Source organism: Leptonotus elevatus, chromosome 14 (assembly GCF_054856555.1).
Source record: "Leptonotus elevatus isolate MCC_2025b chromosome 14, RoL_Lele_1.0, whole genome shotgun sequence".
NCBI lineage: Eukaryota > Metazoa > Chordata > Actinopteri > Syngnathiformes > Syngnathidae > Leptonotus > Leptonotus elevatus.
In genome coordinates, this window is record NC_141252.1 from 9270987 (window position 1) to 9298653 (window position 27667).

The following is a 27667-nucleotide window of genomic DNA, read 5'->3' on the forward strand; positions in this document are numbered from 1 at the left end:
GGTTTGTTTTTTTAATCATATCTTGTTGCTAGGCAGAATCTCAGCTCTGTCTTTCCTGTGTGGTGTTTGAATGTTTTTCCAATTGCTTGTCTGGGTTTCCACTTTCAGATTTTTCTTCTTCACATTAACAAAAAAAAAAGAAAAAGTCATTAAAGTTGTGTTTCAAAAAGAACTCAATAATAAAAACAATACTTCAAAAAATAAATAAAACGGAACTAAAGTACTGATCGCTGGATCTTTTGGGGGAGTGCCAAAGGGTCACAACAGAAACAGCCTTTCAACATGAATTGCTCATTGTGTATCGTTCATGCACGTTTTGTCTGTCTGTGTAGGTTTGACCAAGCGAGAGGGACAGCTGACTCCAGGTCAGAAATACCTTGCTATCAGGTATGTGACTCAGGTATGTTTTTACTGCTCTAGTTGACAGGAAGTAACGTTTGCGCTGAGTAGGGATGAAAGATTTTGAATAAAGTTTTCAACTGGTTAGTATACTATTACTGTTTTGAATTTGAATGATCATCAATAGCGTATTTAGTGTAGTGTGTTGTAAAGCGATAGCGCGACGCAGTGTTGCCAACTTAGCGACTCTTGAAAATAATAATAAGTAATTTTGTGACCTTTTGATGATGTGAAGTTTTCTCACCTTTTCCTGTCAAGTACGGAGTGCTGCCTCTTTAAATTCAAAAGTTAGCAAATCAGACTCACATTTTCTGGTACAGCGTTTTGCTATTCAGGAAGGCTACGTGGTTACTCTTGCTTCCATCGTGCTGGAAGTCCCAACTCTCTTATTAGGCGTGCACGTTTCTCTTTCGCCAAACATTTTTTTTGCTGCAGGAGTGAGCACGGCTGCGGAGGTTCAGCAAGAATGCAAGAAGTAGGTCAGGGAATTAATACGTGACATCATCTTAAACAGAGCAGAGATTAGAGGCACGGCAGGCCGCGAGAGTGACATCTTGACATGTGAGGAAAGACGATGGGAGACGTTTTGTGTAAAGCTCAGGTACACTATATCGACCAGAAGTTTCGGGGCGCATGGGAGAGGTGAGGTGGGGAAGATTTCTGTTATGTAGCAGTTGTTTAAAAACTTAATAATTGCTCGTTGTTGTTAGCCTATATGCTATGCTATGACTTCACACGATTCCCGCCATCTGTCCTCGCACGCTTCTTCAACACCTCGCCGCGCACAATTATTAATACATCCGTACTTTCTTTCTGCCACTCACTTAAGACGAATGCCCAGCCTGCTGGAGTACCTCAGCTACAACTGCAACTTTATGGGCATCCTGGCGGGACCCACTTGTGCCTACAACGACTACATGGCTTTCATCGAGGGCACGTGCTACCAACCGCGTCACCAGGAGAACGCCAACGGCAAGGAGAACGGCAAGCACAAGCAGAGCGAGCCTTCGTCCAAGGTAGGAGTCGCAACTTGTTGCGCGCGGTCATTCTGCGCGCGGCGCAGGGGCCGGAGGGTTGTGGGTTCGATTCTCAGACCCTTGTGACCATGGTCGAAGTGTCCTGAACACTTAGTTGCTCCTGGTTTTTGGTTTGTGAAATTGCCAGAGTGGTTCAAATCTTTCCATATCATGATGCAGTGTTGCTAACTATTTTTTATTTTTAGTGACATCCCACCCTCTATTGACTTTTTAAAAGCCATGAGCAATAAATCTAGCGGCTTTTTGTGGTGTGGTCGGTGTCAAATTTTCAATTTGATGATTCTATTTTCTCTCCTCCTCTCCCCACTTAGGATGATGTGATCTCCAAGCTGTGTACATGCGCCATCTCTCTGGCTATCTACTTGTCACTGTGTAAGCTGATCCCAGTGGAGCGCGCCATAGATGAAGATTTCCTTAACAACACACCCTTCCACCTACAAGTGGTTTACCTTTACTTGGCCATGCTGGCGCTCAGACCCAAGTACTACTTTGTCTGGACACTTGGTGAGTTGGATTAGACACCATTTTAGATCATACGTTTGTCATTTTCCCTGAAGTATTACTACCACTACACTAACTTATAATTATAAAATGGCACTGTAAAGAGAGAAGAAAAAAACCGCATGACATTAGATATCAGGTGTCTTCCAAAAGTGGATAGCAAACAAAACAAACATAAACAAATAAATAAATCCATTGTAATTTAGTCTAAATAATATACCTGTGGTAGTGCATTAGATAAACAGCTAAATAGTATGTAACGCTTATTATTTGCATTATTTATATATTTTTGTTAGTGTTGTCACTGCCAGGTGTTGATGTTTTTGGAATAACTTACTTACCACATATTTACCACTTCAATAAAAAAAACGGACAGAAATAGACAAAAAATATCTGATGATCTGATTGAAAATTGGTCACATGGACCTGTAGTGAAAATCCAGCCTTCAAAATTGTGATATTAGCGCTCCCCCTGGTGGCGCAGTTGCGAAGTGCATCCTCTCCGTGTGGCTTTACCGCCGTGACGCGAATTCAGCGTTCATTTGAATGTTTCCTCTGCAGCTGATGCCATCAACAATGCAGCAGGATTCGGCTTCAATGGCTACAGCAAAGATGGCTCCCCGCGGTGGGACCTCATTTCCAACCTCAGAATTCTGGACATTGAGGTTTCAATTCTTTTCTATGTATCATTTCCTCTTCCAATTGAAACCGTCATCTCACCGCTTGCATTTTGGGGGCTTTCAGTTTGCTACCAGTTTCAAGCTTTTCCTTGACAACTGGAACATCCAAACATCTCTTTGGCTCAAAAGGTAAAAAGCGCACATTACAGTCATTTCCATACGTTTTGTTGTGTTTTAATATCGATTAATTCAGCCGAATAAGTCTTTTTCTACTTGAGTTCCGCCACAAACTCTCCTCGCCGATCCTTTCCTCAGAGTGTGTTACGAGCGATGTCCCGTCAACCCCACTGCCGCCACCTTCCTGCTGTCAGCGATGTGGCACGGCGTGTACCCGGGATACTACCTGACATTCCTCACTGGCATCGGCATGACCATGGCGGCACGTGCAGTAAGTACACGCATTTGAATAAATTGGTCAAAACAGTCGGTAAGACAGGGTTAACTCAAAAGTTGCATCAAAGACCTCCGCGCTATTACCTCCACCAAGGAAGGACGTGACTTTGAATCTTGGTTTTCATGTGCAGATGTATCTCAATACATTGGGACATTGTGGACTGAAAAACCTTCACAAAGTGAAACTTTCTGTTATTTATATTTCTGGATTTAATTTTTGTATAATTTTTAGCTGCTAAACAAAGCGTTTGCGTGAGGAAGTAGCAAAGGTTTGTTTGTTCCCGTCTTCAATCCAAAACTCCTCAAGTGATTTCCATTTGCGGATTTGTCAAGCCAAAGTGTGGCACATTAATCAGAAGGCGTCACGTTTGTTCCAGGAAGTGTTTCAGAAAACTTCCATATATTTGCTTCTTCCATCTTCCTGACAGAGTTAGAAGCTTTTTCACCGCAGCAGCTCAGCAGACCAACAACACACCACAAAATCCTTCTTATGCAATAATCATACTGTACTTCAATTAAAGTGAGTGCCCAGATCAGTAAAAATGAGAATATTGATGGTGGCCATCAAAAAGTATGGGTCATTTTCAAGTTTATTATGGGGATATGTTCCAATATAAAACCATATAAATATATGTATTTTTTTTTTAAAGAGTTTTTCTTCTCCCACACCATTTGAACTTTTTAAATGCACTTTTTAACTTTTTAAATTGGACTAAATCACTTTTTGTTACACCTCGACGCTGTTCAACGTTGACACACTTAAAGGGACGGGGCTCTATATTTTTTTTACCAGTATATTGTAAAAACTAGAATCGATTCGGCAATATATCGCGATATTACAGCGCGCAATTCTCGAATCGATTCGATATGCGGTCAAATCGATTTTTAAAGATAATTTTTTTCAATGGGAATATTCAACAAAACGTCTTACTTAGGGTTAGGATTCACACATTAAGCATGAAAGAATGTTATATGAATGGAACATTAAGCCTTAATATTTTCTTTCAGTGCTGTTCAAACATGAAACAGACTGCAACCTGTTTGTTAAATGCAGTGGCTCAGTTATAAGCCTGAATTTTCAGATAAATAAATATATTTTCATACAAATCTTACAGTGTACATGTACAAGTTTACTGATTTGTATTTTCTAAATGTGAGTTTAAAAAAAATCGCAATAATCAATTTATAGATTTGCGTCGGGATTAATCGGCATCGAATCATGATACGAATCGAATCGCCAGGTACTAGGCAATTCACACCCCGAGTAAAAACCATCAAAAAAGGTCATGTCAAAATCTGTGATATAGCACGACTGCAAACGATGAACTGCATTGTACTCCAGTATAGTGAAGAGGTACATTCGCTTTTCACGTTCTCAAACAGGTTTAGATGACATGATGATGCTTTTTTAAATTTATTTTAGGTAAGGCACAACATCAGGCCTCACTTCCAGGTCTCTGAAACATCCAAGCGCATCTATGATGTCATCACGTGGGCATGGACTCAAGTTGCCATCAGTTACACAGTGGTGCCATTCGTCCTACTGGCTGTGGGGCCCTCGCTTAAGTTCTACAGGTATGAATTCATCTGTGTTAAAGCCGCGCAGAGCCGATTACTGATTTTAACACAGCAATTAGTAGCGCAAGACGTGCATTCTGCTCTAATGGAGAAATGACTGCAATATTTACAAAGTTACAGCTCATGGCATGGATATAAACATTTCACACTTGTTAGGCCGCTATAGTTATTAGTGAGACATTTTAATGAATAAAAGCTAGTGAGAATTTATGTGGAGGAAATACAACCTGCTGCTCGAACATGGCTATGGCACCGCCATGGAACGCACATCCAGTACGAAGCAGCATCATTCAAAAATGGAGGTTAAATCAGATGGTGGCGATGCGTCAGGCAATTAAAAAAGACAAAAACGTACAACTCAATAACATAGCACGCAAGTTTGATCGCTTTAATTATTATCAAAGTGATCCAATCACTTTTTGTTCTATTAAATTCAAATCTGACTAATGGGATGCTAGTGCAACCTTTGGGATGCAATGGTTCAACCGATTATGACTGCACATATCTATAAAATTGTGGGATTAATACTGCAGCAAACAAAGAAAATTAAATTTATACATTGTAATATTACAAAGTACATTTAAAAAAAATTTTTTTTCAATTGTATTTTTTCCTGAATTTGTTGTTTTAAAGGCGAAGTCAACCCCCAGCACACAGCATTCTGCTTAATACTGCGTTTTGCGGGAAAATGAGTTAAATATTTTGTAGTATTGTTACACTAAAAGCGTTTTGACCGCTCGCTGTCATTCATTTTGTGTGTTTTTTCCCTGTTGATCAGGGGCAGACAAAACAAGTTTTACTTCTTTCTCCCTTTCATTCTTTTGCTTTACTTTAAATTTGATCATTGCTTTATATTGTCTTTTTCTTTTACAAATTAATGAAATAAATGATGATGATGATGATGATGATGATGATGATGAAGGTTTCCAGGTGTCAGCAGGATCTCTTATAAAGGTAACTGAAAATGTAAATAAATAGCTCCCTGAGATTAAAATGGTTTTACCTTATTTTGGCCGTGAAAAAAAGAAAAGAAAAGGCCAATACCGTCAAATTGCCCAATATCGGTGCCGATAATTGGCCTGATTATCGGTCTATCCCTACCTGGATTTCACTTTCCTTTCTTTTCTTTGATCCTCCCTCTGGTCTCCTGACAACCTCACGACTCTAGCTGGATTCTGAAATATTCGGTTTAAGTGAACGGTATGGGATTTTTCATAGGTCTTAGGTGAATTAATGAGTACACACTCACACACACGCACATATGCACAAATACTCGCACATGCACATACTCACGCACATATAAAAAAAATAAAAAATAATAATAATTGGTAAGATTACCGAATGAACACTTGTAAGCTCTTTATAGAAAAAAAAAAAAGTCTATCCCTACCAAATGGCTACCAATTCTTCAGACAATTCTAAATATTTTTAGGGGGTGGAACCGATTCCTAGCTTTTTGTTATTGTTGCGAATAACGAGTGTTTGCCGTGCACTGAAATCTGTTACCCGTGTGTTTGTAGGTCCTGGTACTTCTGCTTACACCTCCTGTGTCTGCTGGTAGTCCTGGCCCTGCCGGTCCGATGGCGACGCCGCGAGGCCAAGGTCCGACAGGAGAGCCCGCAGACGGACGGCGGCGCCACAAACAACTGCAGCCAGAAAGACAAAAGCACATGAGGGCTCGGCAGACGCTTTGGTGAGACAAACTGGAGACCACTGAGAGCTGGAGTCTGTTTACGGACCCGGAACCAAATATTGGATGTGCTTGGACAGAACCTGACGATACTTCCAGTAGCAAGGAGGACAGAATGGTTGCATTACATTTTACTTGTGGGAAATGGAGATAAACTGAATTCCAAGCTGCCTTAAACCCTCTATGTACCTGGCAGGTGAAACAACAACGCATTTGGATGACACATGTACAAAAGAGTACACGTATGTGGAGGGTTTTTGTCATTGTCTGGATACAAGCCTCTGTTAGGTGGAAACGTTACGTTAATCATCAGCTGCCAACTTTCAAACAGGCCTTAGGATCTTCAAAATTTTGATTTCACTCAACGGGGAGTTGACATTCATAGTAAGCGTTTTGTATTTCGATGTGACCACACTATTCGATTCGAATGAATAGAAAAGTCCCAAAGAGGAAACCGGATCTCGTTCGTCTGTCGCCAGCGGTGGAAAAGTCTCCCCCAATGGATTTTTTTCTTTTCTTTTTTTAGTCTATATTTTTGTTCTGCTTTTTTGACTTATCAGCATCAAATATCTGTGCGTTTCAAAAGGGAGATGATTAACTCTGTTGTGACTTTTGGATAAATATTTTCATGGTTTTCCTCCAATGGTGAAATATTTTCTCTTTCATTTGATTTTGTTTAACACACCCGCAGCCTTGCTACATGTTACGAGCCCCTAAATGACAAAAATGGAAGGACTGCATTTCCTCAAATAGTGGCCAATGCTTTGATAGGCGCTAATTATTTGCTAGGTGCATTATCAACTTTAATAAATGCCTCCATCAAAAAAAAGAAGAAGTGGTGACTATAATTACTAGGGCTGAATGATTTTTTAAAAATAATCCAATTGTGATTTTGTTCCCCCTCAATATTGCAATTGCGATTTAATATGTGATTATTTTTCAAGGTCCTCTTCCCGTGTGTGTGTTTTTTTAACAAACACATGAAATACATTAATCTGTATCTTATGCTAAAACACATGCAAATCAACCTTGAATTAAAATGGGAGTTTGTCTACTTACATTGGACTTACTGTATTGTAATCACATGGACAACTTTTTAACTTATCTAGATATTATACAAATGAATAAATAAAATATACATACAGTAATTTCTGGACTACAAGCTGCTACATTCAACCCTGCGGCTAATACAAAGGTGCGGCTTATCCATCAGATCACAAGGGGGCGCACTATAAAAGAAGCGCAAGAGCGTCAGGCAGAGCAAAACAAACCAAGTGAGCCCAAATACAGCAGGAGACAATTTGCACCTTCTTTACGGAAAATAAAGTAGCGGGACCCGGTGCGGTAACATTAAAAACAAATGCGGCTTATATGTGAAGTATTCCCCAAATTTAGCTAGCGCGGCTTATAGTCAGGTGCGTCTTGTAGTCCAGAAATTACTGTAGATATAAAAATGTTTAAAAAAAAGTCAACCGACCAAAATGAATCATCTTTCTTTCTTTTCTTTTTTTTTATTGCAGCTTTTGTGATTTGAAAATTGCATTCTTCTATACTCTGATGTCAATTAAATTTCGATCAATATGATATATATGACTTTTCTCAACATTTCAATTGAACATCCCAATAATTCTATACAAATCAAAGCAACCTCTGCTGAATTGCCACAAACTAAACATCCCTGGTCACTATTTGCGGAAATCCAGCCACTAATAATTATTTTTTTTAGAAAAATAAATACATTTTGTAAATGTACAGCAACAGTGCCCTAATCACATCCTGTCAATTCTGGTGGCTGTTATTACATGCGGACGTTAACTCCTGAGCTCAATTTGAACTGTGTCGCTAACCAAAACCGCAGCACCAACGCACCCGAACAATTTCTCAAACGAAGCGTGACATTTTACTGTGGTGAGTTTTACCACGCAGTATTAAGAAAGAACCTTACATGTTATCACTCCACAATATTGTATGCGTCAGTCTTTACAATTCAGGGAGCTATGCAGCTTATGAGTTCTGCGTAGCACTTGACGTGTCTGCATTTCTCCATGCGAGTACCTTTTATGTTGTTCCAAACCCAATGACGTAAATATATTGGTAATTCCATACAGATCAATGTGCCCAGTTGAGTAAAGAAATGTCCCTGGCCTCTATTTGCAGAAATTTTGGAAATGAATATGACCTTTTACATCTTGTACAGTAACGGTAACAGTGCTATAATCACACCCCGTCACATTAACTTAAATGACCCATATTTAATAGTTGGCGTAGCCATAATAATCCCCAGTGAACGGGAAATAAAAAGGTCCAAATTGGTGCACAGTGCATAAAAAGCACATCATGTACTGAGGCTACAAGAGTGAGTGCAATTTGCTTTCATTGTGTCATTGTGTTGTCATTTGACTTGATGATGTTGTACAAAGACCAGATGTTGTGTTAACTTATTTTTTATGTTAGACTAGGGGATGTTTCAAAGGTGCATTTACTGTACGGCGTAAGAGACGCTGGGTTCTTGTGTTGTTTTTGGTTCACGTCAAGCCTTCTTGTTCGTCGTAACACACACGTGACACCCATGTGGCGCTGTCTGGACGCCATCGTTGCTAAAAAATTTCTACATATCCTTCAAATGAGGAACTTCGTGATCACTTTGTGACCTTTTTTTTTTTTTTTTTGCATTTGTAAAATAACAACAAAGCAGCCAAGTTGACTTTTGAAGTTTTGGATTTCTTTTCGAGATGGTTCAACATTTTACATATTCCTGCCATAACTCTGTGTGTACTGTATGAGAGTGTGTGTGTGTGTATGTGTGTGTGTACCAGTGTTCATGTGTATATTTGTAGCGCGGCCCTGTAAAGGTGAAAAGCACCTGTAAGACAAAGAAAGGGATGTGAGTCATTCTTCAAACGAAACGTTTAGGACATGATTGCACTGCATGGCCACCAAAACCAGCAGATCAATGCAACCTGCTCCATATGTCCGAAGTGCCAAAGCATTCAATGGCGCATTTTTCCCCCCTTTGTTTCTTTTGTGTGTATGCGTGCATGTGCGCCTGCCTGTGTGTGTGTGTGTGTGTGTGCGCGCGCTTGTGTCACATAATGTTATTTTTGTGTCAGAAGGAAATTTATTGAAAGATTTGTATGACAGTTCATTACAGTTCTGATTTATGTGGCAAAATAAAGAGAGGTTATTTTTAAACACCAATGTTGATGTTTGAAAATAAATGTCTTTTTGTGCAGATTGGTTTTAGTCAGATTAGAATTCAATCATTGAATGAAGTAATTAGTTAAAATTAAGAAGTTATAGTTTATAGGTCACTGGTGATTGTTTACCCGCTAATCATTTTAAGTGCCTCCTTTTTTAAAAAAAAATTATTTGAAAGAGAATCAAAAGGTTTCGTCCTAATAGCGAATACTATTATTGAGCCGTTCACGATTCCCCTCCCCACCTTGGCTGAAGCTGCAGTTCCAGCGGAAGAAAATCAGCTGCCGCCACCATGCTTCACTGTCGGTGTGATGTTCTTTCGTGATGAGCAACACATTTTTCGCTCATGTGTTTAGAAGATCTTGGTAAAGTTTGTGGACGTCAAACCTTCATGTGTCAACAACAACAACAACAAAAAGTCAGGAAAAGCTCAATCAAAAAAAAACTTTGGGGGGGAGGAGTTTGAATGGAAATACGGTAGGTAATTCGGAACATTGGCTTGTTTCAGGTTTAGGAGGGTGTTCACCCTCGGGCAACCATATTATTACAGGTTGTTTTTTCTCAAAAAGCTTTAGAAAAAAAGATCAATTAAATTGTGCAAGTTATAGTTCACTTTAATGAAAAAAAACGTACATTTTTTGTCTTGGTTTATTTATTTCAACAAGAACAGTGGTATTTGAACAGAGGCTTTTTATTTCCACTGTATGTTAGTTTAGTGACATTTTCTCATATGGCCAACATCAGTAAGATGAGAGTGAGCATTAAAAAAAAGCATTCAGCAATTTTTTTTATAAATACATATTTTAGCATCAAATTTGGATTTTATCTGTGTAAAGGCAGTGTGGAAAAACATTAAAATAGAAAGTTTCCCAAGAAAACCATAAAAATGTGACAGTCTGGGTCACCCAAAAAATAAATACAAAAATTAAATTTTAATATTAATACCTTGTAATCTCTAAATGTCCTAAACAGGATTTATGTATTTAAAAAAATAATGAAATAATAAATATAATAATTATACAATAAATAATTCCAAAAATATAGCCAAACAGATATAGATTTTAACACCACTTACACAAAGCTCAGTGCTCACTATGCACACCGCCTCTGACACAACATATTTCCCCTTTTGCCTTCTGCTTTTTTTAATTTATTTTTACTATGTCCAAATCTGCCTTACAATCGTGTAGTTTATCGCCACCAGTGTGAATGTGTGAATGCATGAATAATGTATCCATGAATGATAATGAATAAGGTATCCGTTGTAAAGGGTTTTTGAGTGTCCAGAAAAGCGGTATATAAATCTGATGCAGTATTATTATTATCATCATCATCATTAGTAAATGCACAATCTTGTTTGACAGCATAGTCTAACATATAATAGTTTCCATTGTTGGTAAATATCATTCTTCAATCTAGGACACTAAAGTGTAAATTATTATTGTATTTTTTTTATTAAAAATTTAGCTTTGTTGTTGAGGGGGATGCCCTGTATATTTTGATATTACAAGTTTGCATTTCTGTTGACTCAATGTTACTGTTTGATTATTTTGCAATTTATTTTTATTTTTATTTTTATGTTTCTCAGGTTGTTCCAAAAGAGGACTTGTGTTAAGCTTTTTCAATGACTTTGATCGTAGAAGGCATTTGAACGCTTTCTGTACACTAGAACCTGGCGTACAGTCATACTCCGTGAGGGCGGGGTTATACGGGTTACGAAATGTGACGTGCCCGCAATAAACAAATATTAATTAAACCTCTTTTTAAAAATGTTTTTTCTTATCCTTAAATAGCGTTAGGCATATATTTGATTATTTCTGTAGTATTAAAAAAATATGTATATATGTATGAATATTTCCGTTTTTCCGGCTCTGTAACGTCTCCATACCCCCCACGTTGACGTCATTCGGTTAAAAAAATAAAAACAAAAAAACAAAAAAAGACAAGCCTTGCAAATGTAAACGCGACATTATCATGACACTGTATTCTTGTAACTGAAAAGCTCCGACGTTGTCACAGTTTCTCGGTCGAGGTAAGAGCATTTTTGGTTCCTCTTTGTGTGCTTTTTCGCCACTTGGTTAAAATGACAAGTACTTGTTGATGCGCTAACCACCCGGAGCTAACGCTAGCTAGCTTGTTAGCTACTGGAAGTTCGGCTCACGACTGTTATTGTTGCAGTCGCCGCTTGTGGATTAAAAATGAAACCAAGTGATATCAAAATAAGCTTACCAGAGCACGAAATCGCTTGACAATATTGCAAATCTTAATTTGCTTATCCTACAAACCTGTCACGTTGTGGCCATGTGACACGTAAAAGTGCCATCCAGATGTTGTGCTTTCTTTTTTGATTAGCCCCGTAACAGTCGCCCACTGCCTGATATGCCAAATATCTTTTCAAGCTCAAAAATGTCTCACGCCATGATTTCTTCAGTATGATTTTAGCATCTTAATGACTATTGTGTGTTCCCCCCGCTTGTTAGTTTTAAGAGCTGGAAGTAGCAGGTTTGCTTTGTATTTTTAATCAACTGAAACCTATGCAGGATTGCAAATTTCATGTATGTAGGTTGTTATAAGTGGCAAACTATATATATATATATATATATATATATATATATATATATTTTTTTTTTTAACATCGACATGACAAGTCATGAAGAGCTGACTGGGTTGAATCTAAACTTGTCTTCAAACTGCCTATTTTTGCATGTTACTCACGTTACAATGGCGATTATTCCATGAGGTTGGTGCTTTTTTTTGTTTAACATACACACACGCTGGGACATCTCCTAATCTTAAAAAGATACACAATATCACTTTTTACCATTTTGCAGTTAAGTGTGCGTGTGAGCTGTAGAAAAAGCATACTTGAATGTTTTAATTTTTGACGTTGTTTTTATTTAATTTGATCTTTAATCAATATAATTGTTTAAATTTTATATTTAATCAATTTAATTGTTTTTCTTATTTTAAATGCATTAAAAAAATCAATAATTATCAATAGATTGATATAAAATATCAAGATCCGCCCAACAGCACATTATATTTATGTTTAAAAAGTTGTTTATTTAATCTTTATATTGGCTAATTAATTTTACTTTTTATAGTCTTATTAAAAGTTAAATATTTTAAAAGAAACTTATATAAATTCAGCATTTTTTCCCTCTCTGGGTACTTGTTTTGAATAGTAAAAAAAAAAAAAAGAGTAATAAATTAATATCTATATTGTCTAAAGGTGTTAAAAAAAAATCACAATTCTTGTATCGATCAAAGCCGAATTGATTTTTAAAAATCAATTTTTGATGGAAATATTCAACAAAATGTCTTAATTTGGGTTAGGGTTGCAACTTGTTTGTTAAATACAGTGGCTCACAGTTATAAGCTTTTTTTTCGTAGAAATCTTACTACAAGACAAGTGCAAGTTTACTGATTAGTATTTTCTAAATTTGAGTAAAAACATTTTTTTGGTGCAATAATTAACTTATAGATTCAAATCAGGATTAATCGGTATCAAATCGTGACCTATGATTCGTGATACAGATCGAATCGCAAGGTACTAGGCAATTCACACCCCTTAATATTGACTGATAATTAAGAAATATTTATATCACAGTACACTTTAGCCATAGTGAACAGCCTTATGTCACTCTATTTAACAACAGCCTCCTTTGAGCCATATTATTTTAATACCCTGGATGCTGGACATTTATTTCATCATGCTGATCGGTCACTTCCTGTTTATCATAATTGTGCCCATTAAATCATTACGTCATTGCACACAAAATAGAAATTACACAAATAATCCCCTTTTCATCCGAATCCAATCTTGTGGAAGCACGCCATGAATGGAAATGTCGTGCTGCCATTGTGTGAGGAAGCCATGGGTGTAGGCCAGCCCCCCTCATCTAATATGCAGCTTTGAGTAAAAAAAAAAAGAGGTGGGGGGATGCCGAGCTTGATCCAGGCTGTTGTGTGTGGTGTAAGAGCAAGACTTAAGACTGGTGTTGGAAAAAAATCACTTCCAGCAAGGTAAGAGAGAGTCTCGTTTCCTCTTTTATAATCTGCCATATTTGTGCGTAAAGTAGCTTTGATCACTTGTTGGTCGTCTTTGCCGGGCTTTGTGTCGGGTGACAGGGATGTGATGTAGTCATCTCCATGTTGCGATGGCAAACCAAGGAGTAGAGAGGGCGTGTCAACTGTTGCCTTCTGTCAACAAAGGATTGACAATCTCTCTATTGTGGGGAAATAACAAGCAGGTAGACATGGAGTAAAAAGACACAATAGTCAGTATTTTTGACAGCTATTGCTTTTTGTACTGTCCGCCCAACAATTATATCAGGCAGTGTTGACCTGAGCATGAGGATTGTGATGAAACACCGAGCTTACTTGTATGGAAATCCTCTCCTGAGGCCGCTTTCAGGCATGAGAAGCCAAGGCTTGTTGTTGGTAGTGGGAAACATGCCGTGCCACGATGGAAAAGCCCAACTCGGAACCAACCATCAGCGCGCCACCGTCTGACTTTGGGCACCCTGGACCGTGGTCGTCAGCCCCCCAACTCTGATGAATTATTAATGTTTATGGATCATCTGAATCCCTCCTACAATGAGGCGGCCATGTTTAATGGGGTTTTCTATTGTTCGTTGAAATAAAAGCAGTCGTAAGACGTAATTATTGCTCAGGTTGTTCTTTGGCTTGGTAGTTACACAAGTGAAAATGAGTGCACGCTGATGTGAAACCAGGGCAAGCTGTGACTAACCCCCCAAAAGAGTCTCTTTATTTCTGGATTTGAATTATGGATGCACTATGTCTGCTCCACTTCTTTGATGCACATTGTTAATTTTGTCCACTATTAAGTAAGAGTGTGGCGATATATCGATATCGCGATAAATTGTGATACTTTGTCTCCCGATAGATTATCGATACGCCTACTCAAGTATCGCGATATTTGTAGTTCATATACAGCCACTATAACGGCTCCATTGTTCATTACTTATTGAGCAATTACTTGGCAGGCCACTAGGGGGAGCGCCTCATAAGAGAGGTGGGGAAATGTATGGACTCATGAGCTTCCTTTTACTTGTATAAGACATTTATTATCTGTCCAGCAACAGACTCAGTTTTGCATACCTAACATTTTAAAACATATTTTATGGTTCGACTTTTTGAATCACACAATTTCTGAGGAATATTAAGATTGATTGGATTGGATGTAATATTTGATTAATTTAATGTATTCACTTTTGCAATTGTACCCCAAAAAATTGTCACAGTTTATAAAATGAAACAATTCACTGACTAAAAGTGGTCTCTGTGAAGACATTTTTATAAAAAAAAAAATAATACACTTCAGTGCTCACTGTGAAGAAGACACCAGTTTTAATATTTTGTTTCAGGGATGGTACAAAAAAAAAGTATCATTGAAAAAACATCAATTTATGTCTTGAGTAGCTTTATTGTAGATTATCGTGGATTTATTACCTGAGATCATCGTTATCGTGTCGTATCGTGAGGTACCCGGAGGTTCCCACCCCTAGTTCTCAGAGGACTTTGACTGAAGCGCTGGGATCACGATGACCCTTTCATTTTCATGACCGGATACATTTTTCATGTCGGGTTCAAGTTTTCTGCATGAACTGGCAGAATTGAGCTAAATGTTCTAATCCTGATCCTATTTGTGCTATGGTGGAAGTAATGACCTTCGCACCTTGTGAACATGCAAAAACGACTCAAATCTACTTTGTAATTTGCTTTACACAACAAATATTCGTTTTCAAGGTTCACCTTTCTTTGTGGAACCCTTCATTTTATTGAAAGACTGCAGTTAAACTTGCAAAGCGGTCGAGCCCTGTTGCTTGTCCTCAACTGTTTGTCTACCTGGGACCCACATAGAAGCTAATTGACCTTCCTCACCTGCCCCAGCAGTGTCCAGGTGTTGACCACTGAGCCATGGATACCACCACCTCCCTGAAGATGACCTCCGTGGCCGTCCAAAGCCTGTTCAACTACGTGGAGGAGGAGAACCTGGCTGCCGTCAAAGCACACTTGGACAAGTTCAAAGACGTTGACAGCAGGAGCGATGTAAGTTGCAACATCAACCTTCTCGTTTGGTTATTTCATTCGTGGATAAATATGGCTTCCACTGGAGACCAGCGCTACAGGAAGTAGTTTGGCCGAATATATTGCTCTTAATCCATTAAGGCCTAAAGCGCCTGCCAAAACATGCCTCTAAAACCTCTAAATGGGTGACTTTAGAATCATCCCCCAAAACCTGAAGTTTTCCTGGAAATTCAACAATATTGTCAATTCCTACTAAATAATTTATATCTCAGCTCCTCAAGCAGATAGAAACATATTTCCCAAACCATTAGCCTGCCGCACCTGCGGGTATATTTACGGTTATATTTACTAGTGGTGTGCCCAAAAAATCGATTCTCATAAGAATCGCGATTCTCATTTAGTATGATTCAGAATCTATTTTAAATGTCCCAAAATCAAATTTATTTAAAATATTTTATACTGTCTTGCCTTTGTGTGTGCCTTTATTTGGAGCGCTGTTCATGTTGTACCCAGTTTGGCCACTGAGGGACAGTGTGGTTCCACGCGGTCTAATACACTGTTAAGTTGTAGCCACATTAGAGAGTAGAAGAAAAAAGTGACGATCAAGTTATTCCAATAAAAGTTGTTTTTTTTTTACAGCGTGGAGCCGTTCTTTTGAGTGATAAGTGCCGGGAGTAGCGCGCTAATTAGCATTAGCGAGTCAGACTGGAGTAGATCAAAACAATTCCTTGCACATCTATAGATCGAAGCAAAAATCATTGTCAATCAAATCATTTTGAATCAAAAATTGTTCTTAATCGAAAATCCCCAAACCCAAAAATCTGAATCGAATCGAATCGAATCGTGAGACATTCAAAGATTCCCACCCCTAATATATACCTTCAACACTGGAGCGCAGTTTCAATAACCTCGGGGAATCAAGTGGTAATTATTCGTCGCCTATTCCGTGACAAAGCCGTTGAAATTTTCAACATCCTCATTGTCTACAAACATATTTCTGACCAATGTGTCACTTTCGACTGTTTCGGATTCCTCCCGCACCGTTGTCAATCGCCGTCAATGATTTCAAAACTCCCGCAAATCTGCGTCAGCCACGAATGCGCAAATACAATTCCAAGACATGCTACGAGGCCCACGTCACCCTCTCGTGTATATTCTGATGCATTTCATCGGCTAAGAGACCAAGACTTGGTCAAAACAAGACAGAATGACGTATCCGCTCTCCCGGCTTTAAAGGGAGAAGAGCGCTGGGGAGCTCCCGGCTCTAGTGGTAGAAACCCGGTAAATTTTTTTTCACACACATAATTCAAATGAATCACTCATATCTCAAATCCTTTTTCTCCATTTAAATGAATGGAAAAGTCAACAAAGTCAAGTCATGCACTAAATGTATGTTTTTATATGAACATTGCTACTGTGTGTTCTCAATTGTGGCTTGTTTGTGTAGATTAGATTAAACAAGCATTATCTTGAGCTCCTTGTTTGTCTTCTTTCAGAATGGGCAGACTCCTCTTATGGTGGCAGCCGAGCAGGGCAATCTTGAGATCGTGCAGGAGCTCATCAGGAGAGCAGCCAACGTTAACTGCGATGATGTTGTAAGCTTGCGCATGCGCTCACTTGAAATGAATTGAAAGCGTTCTGGAGAAGGCGGGACATCGGACTGAAGACATAAGTCGGAAATATACACAAATATACACTGTGCACACACACACACACACACACACAGCACCTTTCATTAACGTTAGCTCATGTCGCATGTTGGTTCTGAACAACACAGAGCGAGCTAAGCAAGACATTTATTCAGCTTGACATGCCGCTGGATGGCGGTTCCCATGGTAAGAGTGCGCGTCTTTGCACAGGACTGCTGGACAGCGCTGATGTCAGCATCCAAGGAAGGCCACATCAAGGTGGTGGGAGAATTGCTGGATAATGATGCTAACATGGAACACAGAGACATGGTGAGTATATTCACACGAATAAATGACGTGTAAACCAATACAAGTTTAGTCCGTGTAAATTGACACTATGAGATTGCCAAAACAAGAATAAACAAGACATTTGGTCCAGTCAATCTTATTTATCGATATCTCAATAGTATGACAACTTTTAAATGTAGCAAATCTTGACTTGCATGCTGAATAAATCTAAAGATCCATTACCTAGAAAATGAGATTACTCCTTCCAGTAGTACTGTGATGGCTCCTTTCGTTTAGTAATCTCATTTGTAGACCTCTAATGTTATTCATAGGAGTTAGTGACTTAAAGGAAGGGACATAATATGAGTCATTACCATGTGAGGTTTCAACTGCACACCGCGCAGCACAGTGCTATTATTCAGTGTTTCCCACAGATTTGAAATCGACTTGGGTGGCCCGCCCAAGTATTGACACGATGTGGCAAACACTGTACCAAAAAATGCACAAAAACAACACTGTGGTGCTACTGTTCCCTTGGTACAATGTGTGTCACTCCATTCTATAAATAGCGCATTGTCTTGAGTCCCCACACGACACTACAAAGGTTGTTTTTATTTTATTGTGGAGGAAATGAAGCCAGTTTTATATTCCAAACATGTTTAAACAAATGGTGTGTGTGTGTGTGCTTGTGTGTCTTGCAATTAGGGAGGTTGGACTGCTCTTATGTGGGCCGCTTATAAAGGTCGTACAGATGTGGCACAACTGCTGCTGAACAAAGGAGCTAATCCTAACATCACTGGTCAGGTACTAAGACTGGACACACTCTTCTGCATTGATTCATCGTTGGAATGTTATTTTTACATATGTATTTATGAGCTAATGGTGGTGCATAATAATGAATAAAAATGGAATTAGAAATATTTGAACCGGAATGGATAATCATTTTGAAATAGAATTCCCATTAAGTAATAAAAAGGTGTCGAATGGATTGAAGCATCAGGCCTGACTTGACGTCATCCTTGTGGTCTTTCCCAACAGTATAGCGTCTATCCCATAATTTGGGCGGCGGGTCGAGGACATGCTGAGATTGTCCATCTCCTGCTGCAGCACGGAGCCAAAGTCAACTGCTCGGACAAGGTAGCGTCCCACTGCCAAGACAGAAATGATGTACTTTTGTTAGCAATAATGCATGTAAATCTGACTGTCCTCGTATATTTTTGTAGAACGATGAAATCATTTCTACATTAGTACTGTACAATAATTTCTCCAATGTTTCAGTAACGCTTCAATTTGTTCTCACTTTACAGTATGGCACCACCCCATTGATCTGGGCTGCCAGGAAAGGTCACTACGACAGTGTGATGCACCTTCTGGCCAACGGAGCCGATGTAGACCAGGAAGGAGCCGTAAGCAGATTATATATATCATATGACCGCTCATTTAGGACTGAATTATGGCTGACTTCGAAAGTTCAAATGTCAGTTTGTATTGCGCAGTAAGTACAGTGTAAGACCACTCTGCTACAGCAAGTTCTATTTGTGGGTCTTTGGTTTTCATATATTAACTCATTCACTCCCAACCATTTTCACTGAAGGAACCCCCTTCGCTCCTGGCTTTTTTACTGGATTTTGACTGATTTTGCAAGGCCCACAGAATATTGTTATAAAATAATGGACCCTACCAAAAGAAAGATTAGAGTCTCTTCTTTCATCAGGAAAAATATTTCTATCTGTTTCTGTTTTGCAGCAATTAGCAATAGAATATAGCTAAGTTTCATCATTATCCACAAACTTGTTTAAAACACTGGGGAAAATAGCTTTTTTTGCAACATGGCCCTGGTTGATCTCTTATACTCTGCTGCCACCAGATGGCCGTTTTTTGTAATAACTACCTTTGCTTTAAGCGTTCTCTTCAGTTTAGAGCATAGGTGTCAAACTGCGGTCTTCGAGGGCCACAGTCCTGCAGGTTTTGGAGGTTTCCCTCTTCCAACACAAGCTGATTTCAATCAGCAGGATCGTTGTCAGGCTTATGCAGAACTTGCTGATGAGCTGATCATATATCAGCTGTGTTGGAGAAGGAAAACATCACAAACCTGCAGGACTGTGGCCCTCCAGGACCGTAGTTTGACACCTATGGTTTAGAGGCTGCATCAAAGCCTTCTGTATGCTTGAGCATAATAAAAAATAAAAAAAATAAATAAGTGTAAATACGTTTTTGGGACCATGGCAATATTTAAAATAGAACGTTTTTATACGTTTTTGGGCGCAAATGAGTTAAGCTATCATATGACAGTTAATGCCAAGTCTTGATCCTGATTACAGCTCTTGTATCCATTTATTTTTCAGAACTCCATGACCGCTCTGATCGTGGCAGTGAAAGGCGGCTACACTGAAGTCGTCAAGGAGCTGCTGAAGAGGAACCCCAACGTTAACATGACCGACAAGGATGGCAACACAGCCCTGGCCATCGCTGCCAAGGAGGGACACACAGAAATTGTGCAGGACCTGCTGGATGCCGGCACTTATGTGAACATACCAGACAGGGTGAGACCCATTGGTGATTTTCAGATGTCCACATGAGAAAACAAATGCAATTCCCTTCACACTGTTTCCTCCCTCCAGAGTGGCGAGACCATGCTGATTGGAGCAGTGAGAGGAGGTCATGTGGAAATAGTGCGAGCTCTGCTGAACAAATATGCAGATATTGATGTCAGGGGCCAGGTAGGAGATCCTTTCCTCATTTTTGTTGATCTTTACCAGCAAGCAGGAGGCCTACTTGTGTTCATTGTAACACAATAGTCTTTGCTTTGCTTTGCTCTGTTGTTGTTTGATGTGAAATCAGATCCACGGCTCAGAGTTTATGCAAATATTTGGGCTTCAAAAAACGGTCACAAATGGGAAGCATGGCACATTTTGGGGATATGCTATATCGCTGCAAGCTAACTTTTGAGACAGAAAACAATTCAACACTAGTGCGCTTTTTGTGTGGCTGTTTCCAGTTGTAAATTTAATCTCAATGTGTTTCCCCACATTAGGACGGAAAGACTGCTCTCTACTGGGCAGTGGAGAAAGGTAATGCCACCATGGTGAGAGACATCCTGCAGTGTAACCCTGATACAGAGAGTTGCACCAAGGTATGACATTCCGCAGCTACAAAGCATGTAATGCCGTGTTTCCTTCCCACCTCTTCACCATGTTCCTCAGAAATGATCCTCTAAAAAAAATACATTGTTGTATCGTGTCATTTTAGGAGGGAGAAACCCCGCTGATCAAAGCCACAAAAATGAGGAACATAGAGATCGTCGAGCTGCTGCTGGATAAAGGAGCAAAGGTGTCAGCTGTGGACAAGGTCAGGAATTTCAACTCGTGTAGTCATTTTGTCATCTTGACCTTATTTGACCTCCTTTTGCCTGAACAGAAAGGTGACACACCCCTCCACATCGCCATCAGAGGGAGGAGCCGAAAACTGGCCGAGCTGCTGCTGAGGAACCCTAAAGATGGCCGCCTCCTGTACCGCCCAAACAAGGCTGGAGAGACGCCATACAACATCGATTGCACCCACCAGAAAAGCATCCTCACGCAAATATTTGGCGCCAGTATGACCATTTGCTTGTTGTTGTTCAGGATTCATTGAAAATATTCTAAGCCGTTCATCTTTTTTTTCCTATTTTTTAAAATTGTACCTCTCCTTCAGAACACCTCTCGCCAACCGAATCAGACGGTGACATGTTGGGTTACGACCTGTACAGCAGCGCTCTTGCAGACATTCTCAGCGAGCCCACCATGCAACCACCCATCTGCGTTGGATTGTATGCACAGTGGGGCAGTGGTAAATCTTTTCTTCTCAAGAAACTGGAAGGTAGGTTCTTATCCAGCATCCGAAATCTCCAATTCAGAAAGTATTTCAAGTATGCTAATAGGACTCCTCCTATCTTCTCTCCTCGTCTCTCAGATGAAATGAAGACGTTTGCAGGGCAACAGATCGAGCCGCTGTTCCAGTTCTCCTGGCTGGTGGTGTTCCTCACCCTCCTGCTGTGTGGCTCAGTTGCTGTGATACTGGGTTTTACCGTCGATCACAAACTGGCCATCGCTGTTTCTCTCAGCTTCCTTGCTTTGATTTACATCTTCTTTGGTAAGACTTGGACAGACCTGCTCCATTATTTCAATCATTGGGACTAGAGTTTGTGGCACAGTTAGGGTTTGAACGATTAATATAGGCAATTATAAATTAATTACATTTTGGATTGATCCCTACTTGTAATGGTAATTATTTGCTTTTTGCGTCTAGACTCAGTCTCAATTCGCCAGGGTGCACTATTGTCAAAATATGCTTTCAAATCTGTTGCTCACTAGGGGGCGTCATTACACAACCAATAAACAACGGTGTTGTTTGAGAGGAAATCATGCATGAAGAAAACAATCACCTGGCTAATTAAATATACCTAATTGTGTATATGCACCAAATTTAAAAGTAAACCTTGGCTGTTTTGTCTTAACTTCAGTTTTGGTGTACTTTGGAAGCCGACGTGAGAGAGAGAGCTGGAGCTGGGCGTGGGTCATCAGCACCCGCCTGGCCCGGCAAATTGGCTACTTGGAGCTTCTCCTCAAACTGATGTTTGTCAATGCCCCCGAACTGCCTGAGCAAACCACCCGCGCACTGCCTGTCAGGTGACAGTGACACACCAAATGAAAACAAAACCTTTTTGGCTGCTTTACCTGAGTCTTTGCATGTTCAAACAAACACATGCATTTCTTCTCTTACCTCTCACAGGTTCCTGTTCACGGATTACAATCGCCTGTCCAGTGTGGGAGGGGAGACCTCCATTGCCGAGATGATTGCAACACTCTCAGATGCGTGTGAAAGAGAGTTTGGTTTCATGGCCTCTAGACTGTTTAGGGTTTTCAAGAATGATGAGATCCAAGGTGACTTTGCTATCTTTCAATTATGATGCCGTTTTTTCCAGAAAGTCACATCTGAATTGTCAATTTACTTATGTGTTCTATTCAATATATACAGATTTAGGTGTAATTGTGGCGGCAGTTTGACAGAGACTTCCTGTTACTTCCTGTGGTTTGTTAAACAGCAATAAGTGAATTAGGGCTTGATTCAACCGGTGTTTACCTCTATTTGTGTGTTATTAAGTGGCTAAGAAAGCTGTTAATTAAGATGAGCACATTACAAGATGGATGACATTATTCTTGTCCTCCCACCTACCAGGTAAAAAGTGGAAAAAGACTTGCTGCGTGCCGTCCTTCGTACTGTTCGCCCTGACACTTTGCTGCCTCATCGCCGGCTTAGCCTTACTAGCAATATTTAAGGTGGGTTGAAACGATGAGAAATTGCCAGAATATTTGTCATGCAAAACGCACGATGTGGAACAGTATATGTTGCTTTAGTGGGCTTCTGACTGATCTGTGCTTTTATTTGTTTGTCTAGGTGGACCGTGAGAACCTGACAGTGAATGCAGTGCTGATCGCAATGGCCAGTGTTGTTGGCCTGGCCATGCTGCTCAACTGTAAGACCTGGTGGCAGGTGGGCGACTCAGTCCTCAACTCTCAGAGGAAACGCCTGCACAAGGCCGCCAACAACCTGCACCAGCTCAAGAGTGAAGGCTTTATGAAGGTAGAGTAAATGGATTGCATTTGATCACATCTGAGATACAGAGAATTGTTTTGAGATTGTAAATCAATTTGATTAAATAATGCATTTTTGAGTATGACATTTAAATGATCTGGTTGTACCTTGTAAATGTTTTGAAGCCTTTATTTGTTGTTGTCATGGCAGGTTCTGAAGCATGAGGTAGAGCTGATGTCCAAAATGGCCAAGACCATTGATGGCTTTACCCAGAACCAGACACGAATGGCCGTCATCATAGACGGGCTGGATGCCTGTGAACAGGACAAAGTGCTGCAAATGCTCGACACGGTGTGTGGCTATGGTGGTGGTTGTCACGGTTGTAATTGAAGAATATTTTTTTCCCCATTTACCTAATTTGCCGTGTCTTTGAGCACACATGCATACACACTCCGGTGCTATACAACTAGCCTGCTTAAGTTTAGCTTCCTGCTCCCGGCTGCTCTAATAGAATCAATCCACCTTTCGCCAAATTTTATTATTTTGTGGAGTGATCCCAAAGTAGATTGCAACCTGCTGTGTGCTAATGTAATCTTCTCATCTGTGTCTGAAGTAAGCGCACGCACTTTGCGGAGTTCACATGATGTTGTCGACAGCTGCTGCTGAAACGGTGGTTCATTCTCCTGCGCGGATAAATGGTCATGGGTTAAAAAAAAAACGTGAAAACAAGCCACACAAACCCACGTCATGTGACACTTGGACACCGCCCTTTAAATAAATTGCTGTAAATACAAGATTAATGACCACAAGTCACCGTGTTCCTTTTTGTGTCAACCGATGAAGCCTTATCAGATGAGATGGAAAACATCGTCTAAGAAACCGCAAACTACAGATAACAAGTTGTAGCTTCTGGTACTTCAAGTGAGGCCAACGCAGATGTGAACTTTCTTTTGTCTCAGTTGACTTCACGTGCTCATCCAAACCTTAGTATTGCTGTGGGTTTTAAATATCCACAAGCCAACTGGTTATGTTTTATTTTGCCTTTGCCTGACATCTTTGATGGCCGCTTCTCCTGCTAGGTTCGAGTTCTCTTCTCCAAAGGGCCCTTCATCTCCATCTTCGCCAGCGACCCCCATATCATCATTAAAGCCATCAACCAAAACCTCAATAGCGTGCTGAGAGACTCCAATATCAACGGCCATGACTACATGAGGAACATTGTCCACCTGCCAGTGTTCCTCAACAGCAGAGGTCTCAGCACGGCCAGGAAGCTCTGCATGGCGGCACCCACTAATGGCGACAGCTTAGCTGCAGAAGGTACAGCAAAATGCATCGAAGGACTTTTGGTGGGAAAAAATTATTTTACATCATTCTTTTGTTCTTTACTCCAGCATGGAATGAAGATATCGACAAGAAGATGTCTCAGAGTAGCTTGGCTCCAGACCAGGCGAAGTTTGGCAGCAAGAACGCTCTTAACCGCAGGGTAAAGATCGTTTTAAATCATGTAGAGTGAAACCAAGAAGTTGAGCGAAATTTATTTCAGGATTTTTCCCGACTACTAATTTGTACAAGTTTAGAATTTATTATTCCACTAGATAACAATGGAAGGCAGTACTAAAACATTTATTAATCATATTGGCAATGTTTTAGATAACATTTTAGCATTTTAATCATAAAACGGTGAAAAAAAAGTTAACCCTAGTTAATATTAAAATGTAAAACAAAATATTGTTTACTCTCTCTGATTACGCAATCAGAGCAAACTTACTACTTGGAAGAAGACTAAACGTAGCTCACATTCTGGTGTCAAGTCAGTTTTATTTATTTATTGTCGTGACAGTTCACAAGTTATCTCAAGGCACTTTACACATGGAGCAAGAATATAACAATGGTCATGATGACACATGCAAATATCAACCAAACCGTGTAAGAGCAAGCAAGGAAAAACTCACTCACAGGAAGAACCCTGGCTTGAACGACACAGAATCTCGGCATGCGGCGATTTTAATACTATTGTACTTGGTGCACAGGACAGAAAAGTATAAACCGCTTTTCTAATTTCACTAAGATCCGTTTCGGTTTTTATTTGTATTGTTACACTTTATATACACATGGCAATTACAGTTGTTCTCATAAGTTTACATACACTTCAGGTATGTAGATTTAAGAGCACAAGTGTACATGTCGTTCAATGACACAAAAATGATATGGATTGTCACCAAAATTTGCATGATGGATAACTAGTGTCCACTCCAACCTCTCCAAATATTAAAACAATTTCCACAGTATTTTGGATTTTATGGGCATTAAGATTTTTTCTCACCATACTGTTCTGCTTGCATGATAAATATTGAGATAACTCAAGGAGGAGTTCGCATTTGCTAAGTAAACTGAAGTGTTTGATGAGGCAGTCTCATAAATAATTTACTGTGATAGTGTACACACGCCAGTCAGCAGTACAGGAAAATGTTTTCTGCAGAGGGTGAGACTGAGTGCCATAGAAACCCTTGCTGCTTTCTCATTTCCGGCGCCTCCTGAAGAGCATGCTTAGTGCAGGCGTGGCTTTTGGCAGGCGGCGTGGAGACCAGTGGACAGGAGGAGACATGTTGATAAGTCGAGAGAGCGAGTGGGTTGCTTGGGTGTGCAGCCAAGGCTCCTGGTGTAATTGATGTAATGGCTGTTTATCCTTCCTGCTGCGTCGCCACCATCTAATGACAAGGCCGAGCAGCAGTGGGTCCCCGCGACAAAACACTGGCACCGGCTATGCTGGCAGGAGGCTAAGCGACTCTGCTGCTGTCGCTGATGCCTTCCTGCCCCCTGCGAGACCTTATCACGTATCCTCCACTTCCTCCCCGCCTCCCTTACTTGTTTGCGAAACATTTTTTACCTACCTTTGGCACCCTCAAGTGTTGGTGCTAGCCCTTTGATTCTGGAGGCATCCTGCTCTTCATTCTCTTGGCAGGAGGGGGAAATGACAGAATGACTCATTTTCATGACTCATTCTCGAGTGTGAACTAATTATTTTTCTTACTGTGTAGTAGGTTACGTGCAAACAAATATTTCGATTTTTGATCAACTAATTCCTACTGCTTGGAAGTTGAAGCATTCTGTCACTAATATTGATAAGGTGAGTAAGTGCAGTGATAGGACGGTTGTCAGGGCACTGATCTATTTAACCTACATAAGCAATTGGACTATTTGTGTTACCAATAAGATTTCAAATGACCTCAAAGGGAGAGGTGGCTGGCCCACAATAACATCAGAATTTTTTTTGCCTTCTGATTGCTTATTGATAGCAAGCCATATTCGACTAGCAACAACACATCTGTAGCGATCTTTACACATAAATACATTTAATAATCAGCATCTCTGGTGAGTATGATGTATTATTTAATACATTAATTATACCATATTTTCTTAAATAGATAAATATTGATTTTTAACTGTTTGGATGATGTACGCGGCGGCACAGCTGTGTGCTATTATATTGTGTTTTTATTAGGGGTGTCAAAATTAGTGCGTTAATTTAAAGTTATTTTGCATATATTTGTGGAGACTGAGGTCAAGTTGTATTTTACAATTTTAAAAATGTGCAGAATTTCACAAGTTACTTCATGTTAAAGATGAGATAGCTCTTAATATGAAAAGAAAAATGCAATGCACTGAGCTGTCACAAACGTCTCACAAATGCAATTATACCATCGAGTGGCAGAAAAATAACCTTAACACAAATCAGTATCACAATAGTTTTTTACAGTACAGTACATCTTTTTAATTTTAACTCAGTGTAATGAATTATGAAATTACTCTATTAATGACTAAAAGATGCAGCCACATTTCTATTAGTTTAACATTTTTTCCCCACTTTTATGTTAACAAGAGTATGAAAACTTATATTTTATTGTACATTTGGAACAGATATAAAATGTGCGATTAATCGTGAGTTAACTATTGAAGTCATGTGATTAATTAAGATTAAAAAATTTAATCGCCTGACACCCCTAGAATTTATATAGTTGTAGTGGTTCTGAAGTCCCAGGTACCAAATACGTGGCCCAGCACTGAGTGAATGATATCAGTATTACGTACTTGTGTTATGACATGACCTAGAAAAAGAATCTTGATGAAGAATCGTACTTTTACATGTTATTTACCCGCGAATAAATTTCAAATAGTCTGACTAGTCAAATGGTAGCCTGTCTGCAAAGCGGATGTACAGCTTGAAAACTCTTAAGTCTATCTTTAACTTGGACCTTTTGGGCCCTGGCTGAGTGGTGGCCATATGTTTCATCTCCGAGAAAGAGGTCACAAGAGTGGTATTACGACTTCAAAGTCGACCAAAAGCCTCATCTTGGCTCATGACCATGGCAGCTGTCTGATATCATCACAGATGTTCCCCGGTAGATCTGTGTCAATAGCTAGCCTGTGTGTCATGTCATGACTTTTCTGCTTGGGACAGTGGCTCTTTGATTTGTTTTTCTCTTGCCGTCACAGAGAGTTTTTTTTCTCTTTAGCAGATAAAATGACAGGAAAGGCTGCTGGATAAGAATGTGGCTTAAAAGATAGCTCTCAGAGAGATTCCCATTCATTGTTCCGTTAGTTTTGTTTTCAAGATAATGTTAACAGACTCCCATGAATTTGGCTGCG

At 39.7% G+C, this 27667-nt stretch overlaps 2 protein-coding genes across 10 annotated transcripts in view; both read left to right on the plus strand.

Annotated features, from left to right (window-relative positions):
• mboat2a (membrane bound O-acyltransferase domain containing 2a) overlaps positions 1-9476 on the plus strand; it is a 38035-nt gene extending 28559 nt beyond the window's left edge. The window contains exons 6-13 of the mRNA XM_086094080.1: positions 333-387; positions 1229-1415; positions 1748-1940; positions 2499-2602; positions 2682-2746; positions 2873-3005; positions 4434-4585; positions 6109-9476. Coding sequence (XP_085950206.1) covers positions 333-387; positions 1229-1415; positions 1748-1940; positions 2499-2602; positions 2682-2746; positions 2873-3005; positions 4434-4585; positions 6109-6262 — 1043 coding nt within the window. The 3' untranslated portion in view covers positions 6263-9476. The remainder of the gene's footprint in view (positions 1-332; positions 388-1228; positions 1416-1747; positions 1941-2498; positions 2603-2681; positions 2747-2872; positions 3006-4433; positions 4586-6108) is intronic.
• Positions 9477-11376: 1900 nt separating this feature from the next.
• Positions 11377-27667, plus strand: part of kidins220a (kinase D-interacting substrate 220a) — a 47466-nt gene continuing 31175 nt past the window's right edge. For 6 of the 9 annotated variants that reach the window (XM_086094079.1, XM_086094070.1, XM_086094074.1 and 3 more), the window contains exons 1-21: positions 11377-11508; positions 15393-15551; positions 17027-17125; positions 17390-17488; positions 18152-18250; positions 18485-18583; positions 18754-18852; positions 19792-19989; positions 20068-20166; positions 20481-20579; positions 20696-20794; positions 20864-21041; positions 21140-21304; positions 21398-21577; positions 21948-22113; positions 22217-22368; positions 22664-22764; positions 22883-23068; positions 23231-23371; positions 24100-24337; positions 24412-24503. In XM_086094079.1, coding sequence (XP_085950205.1) covers positions 15420-15551; positions 17027-17125; positions 17390-17488; positions 18152-18250; positions 18485-18583; positions 18754-18852; positions 19792-19989; positions 20068-20166; positions 20481-20579; positions 20696-20794; positions 20864-21041; positions 21140-21304; positions 21398-21577; positions 21948-22113; positions 22217-22368; positions 22664-22764; positions 22883-23068; positions 23231-23371; positions 24100-24337; positions 24412-24503 — 2721 coding nt within the window. In that variant the 5' untranslated portion in view covers positions 11377-11508; positions 15393-15419. Of the gene's footprint in view, positions 11509-13397; positions 13503-15392; positions 15552-17026; positions 17126-17389; positions 17489-18151; positions 18251-18484; positions 18584-18753; positions 18853-19791; positions 19990-20067; positions 20167-20480; positions 20580-20695; positions 20795-20863; positions 21042-21139; positions 21305-21397; positions 21578-21947; positions 22114-22216; positions 22369-22663; positions 22765-22882; positions 23069-23230; positions 23372-24099; positions 24338-24411; positions 24504-27667 lie in introns of those variants that run through there. The other 3 variants (XM_086094071.1, XM_086094073.1, XM_086094072.1) reach the window with 3 other exon arrangements.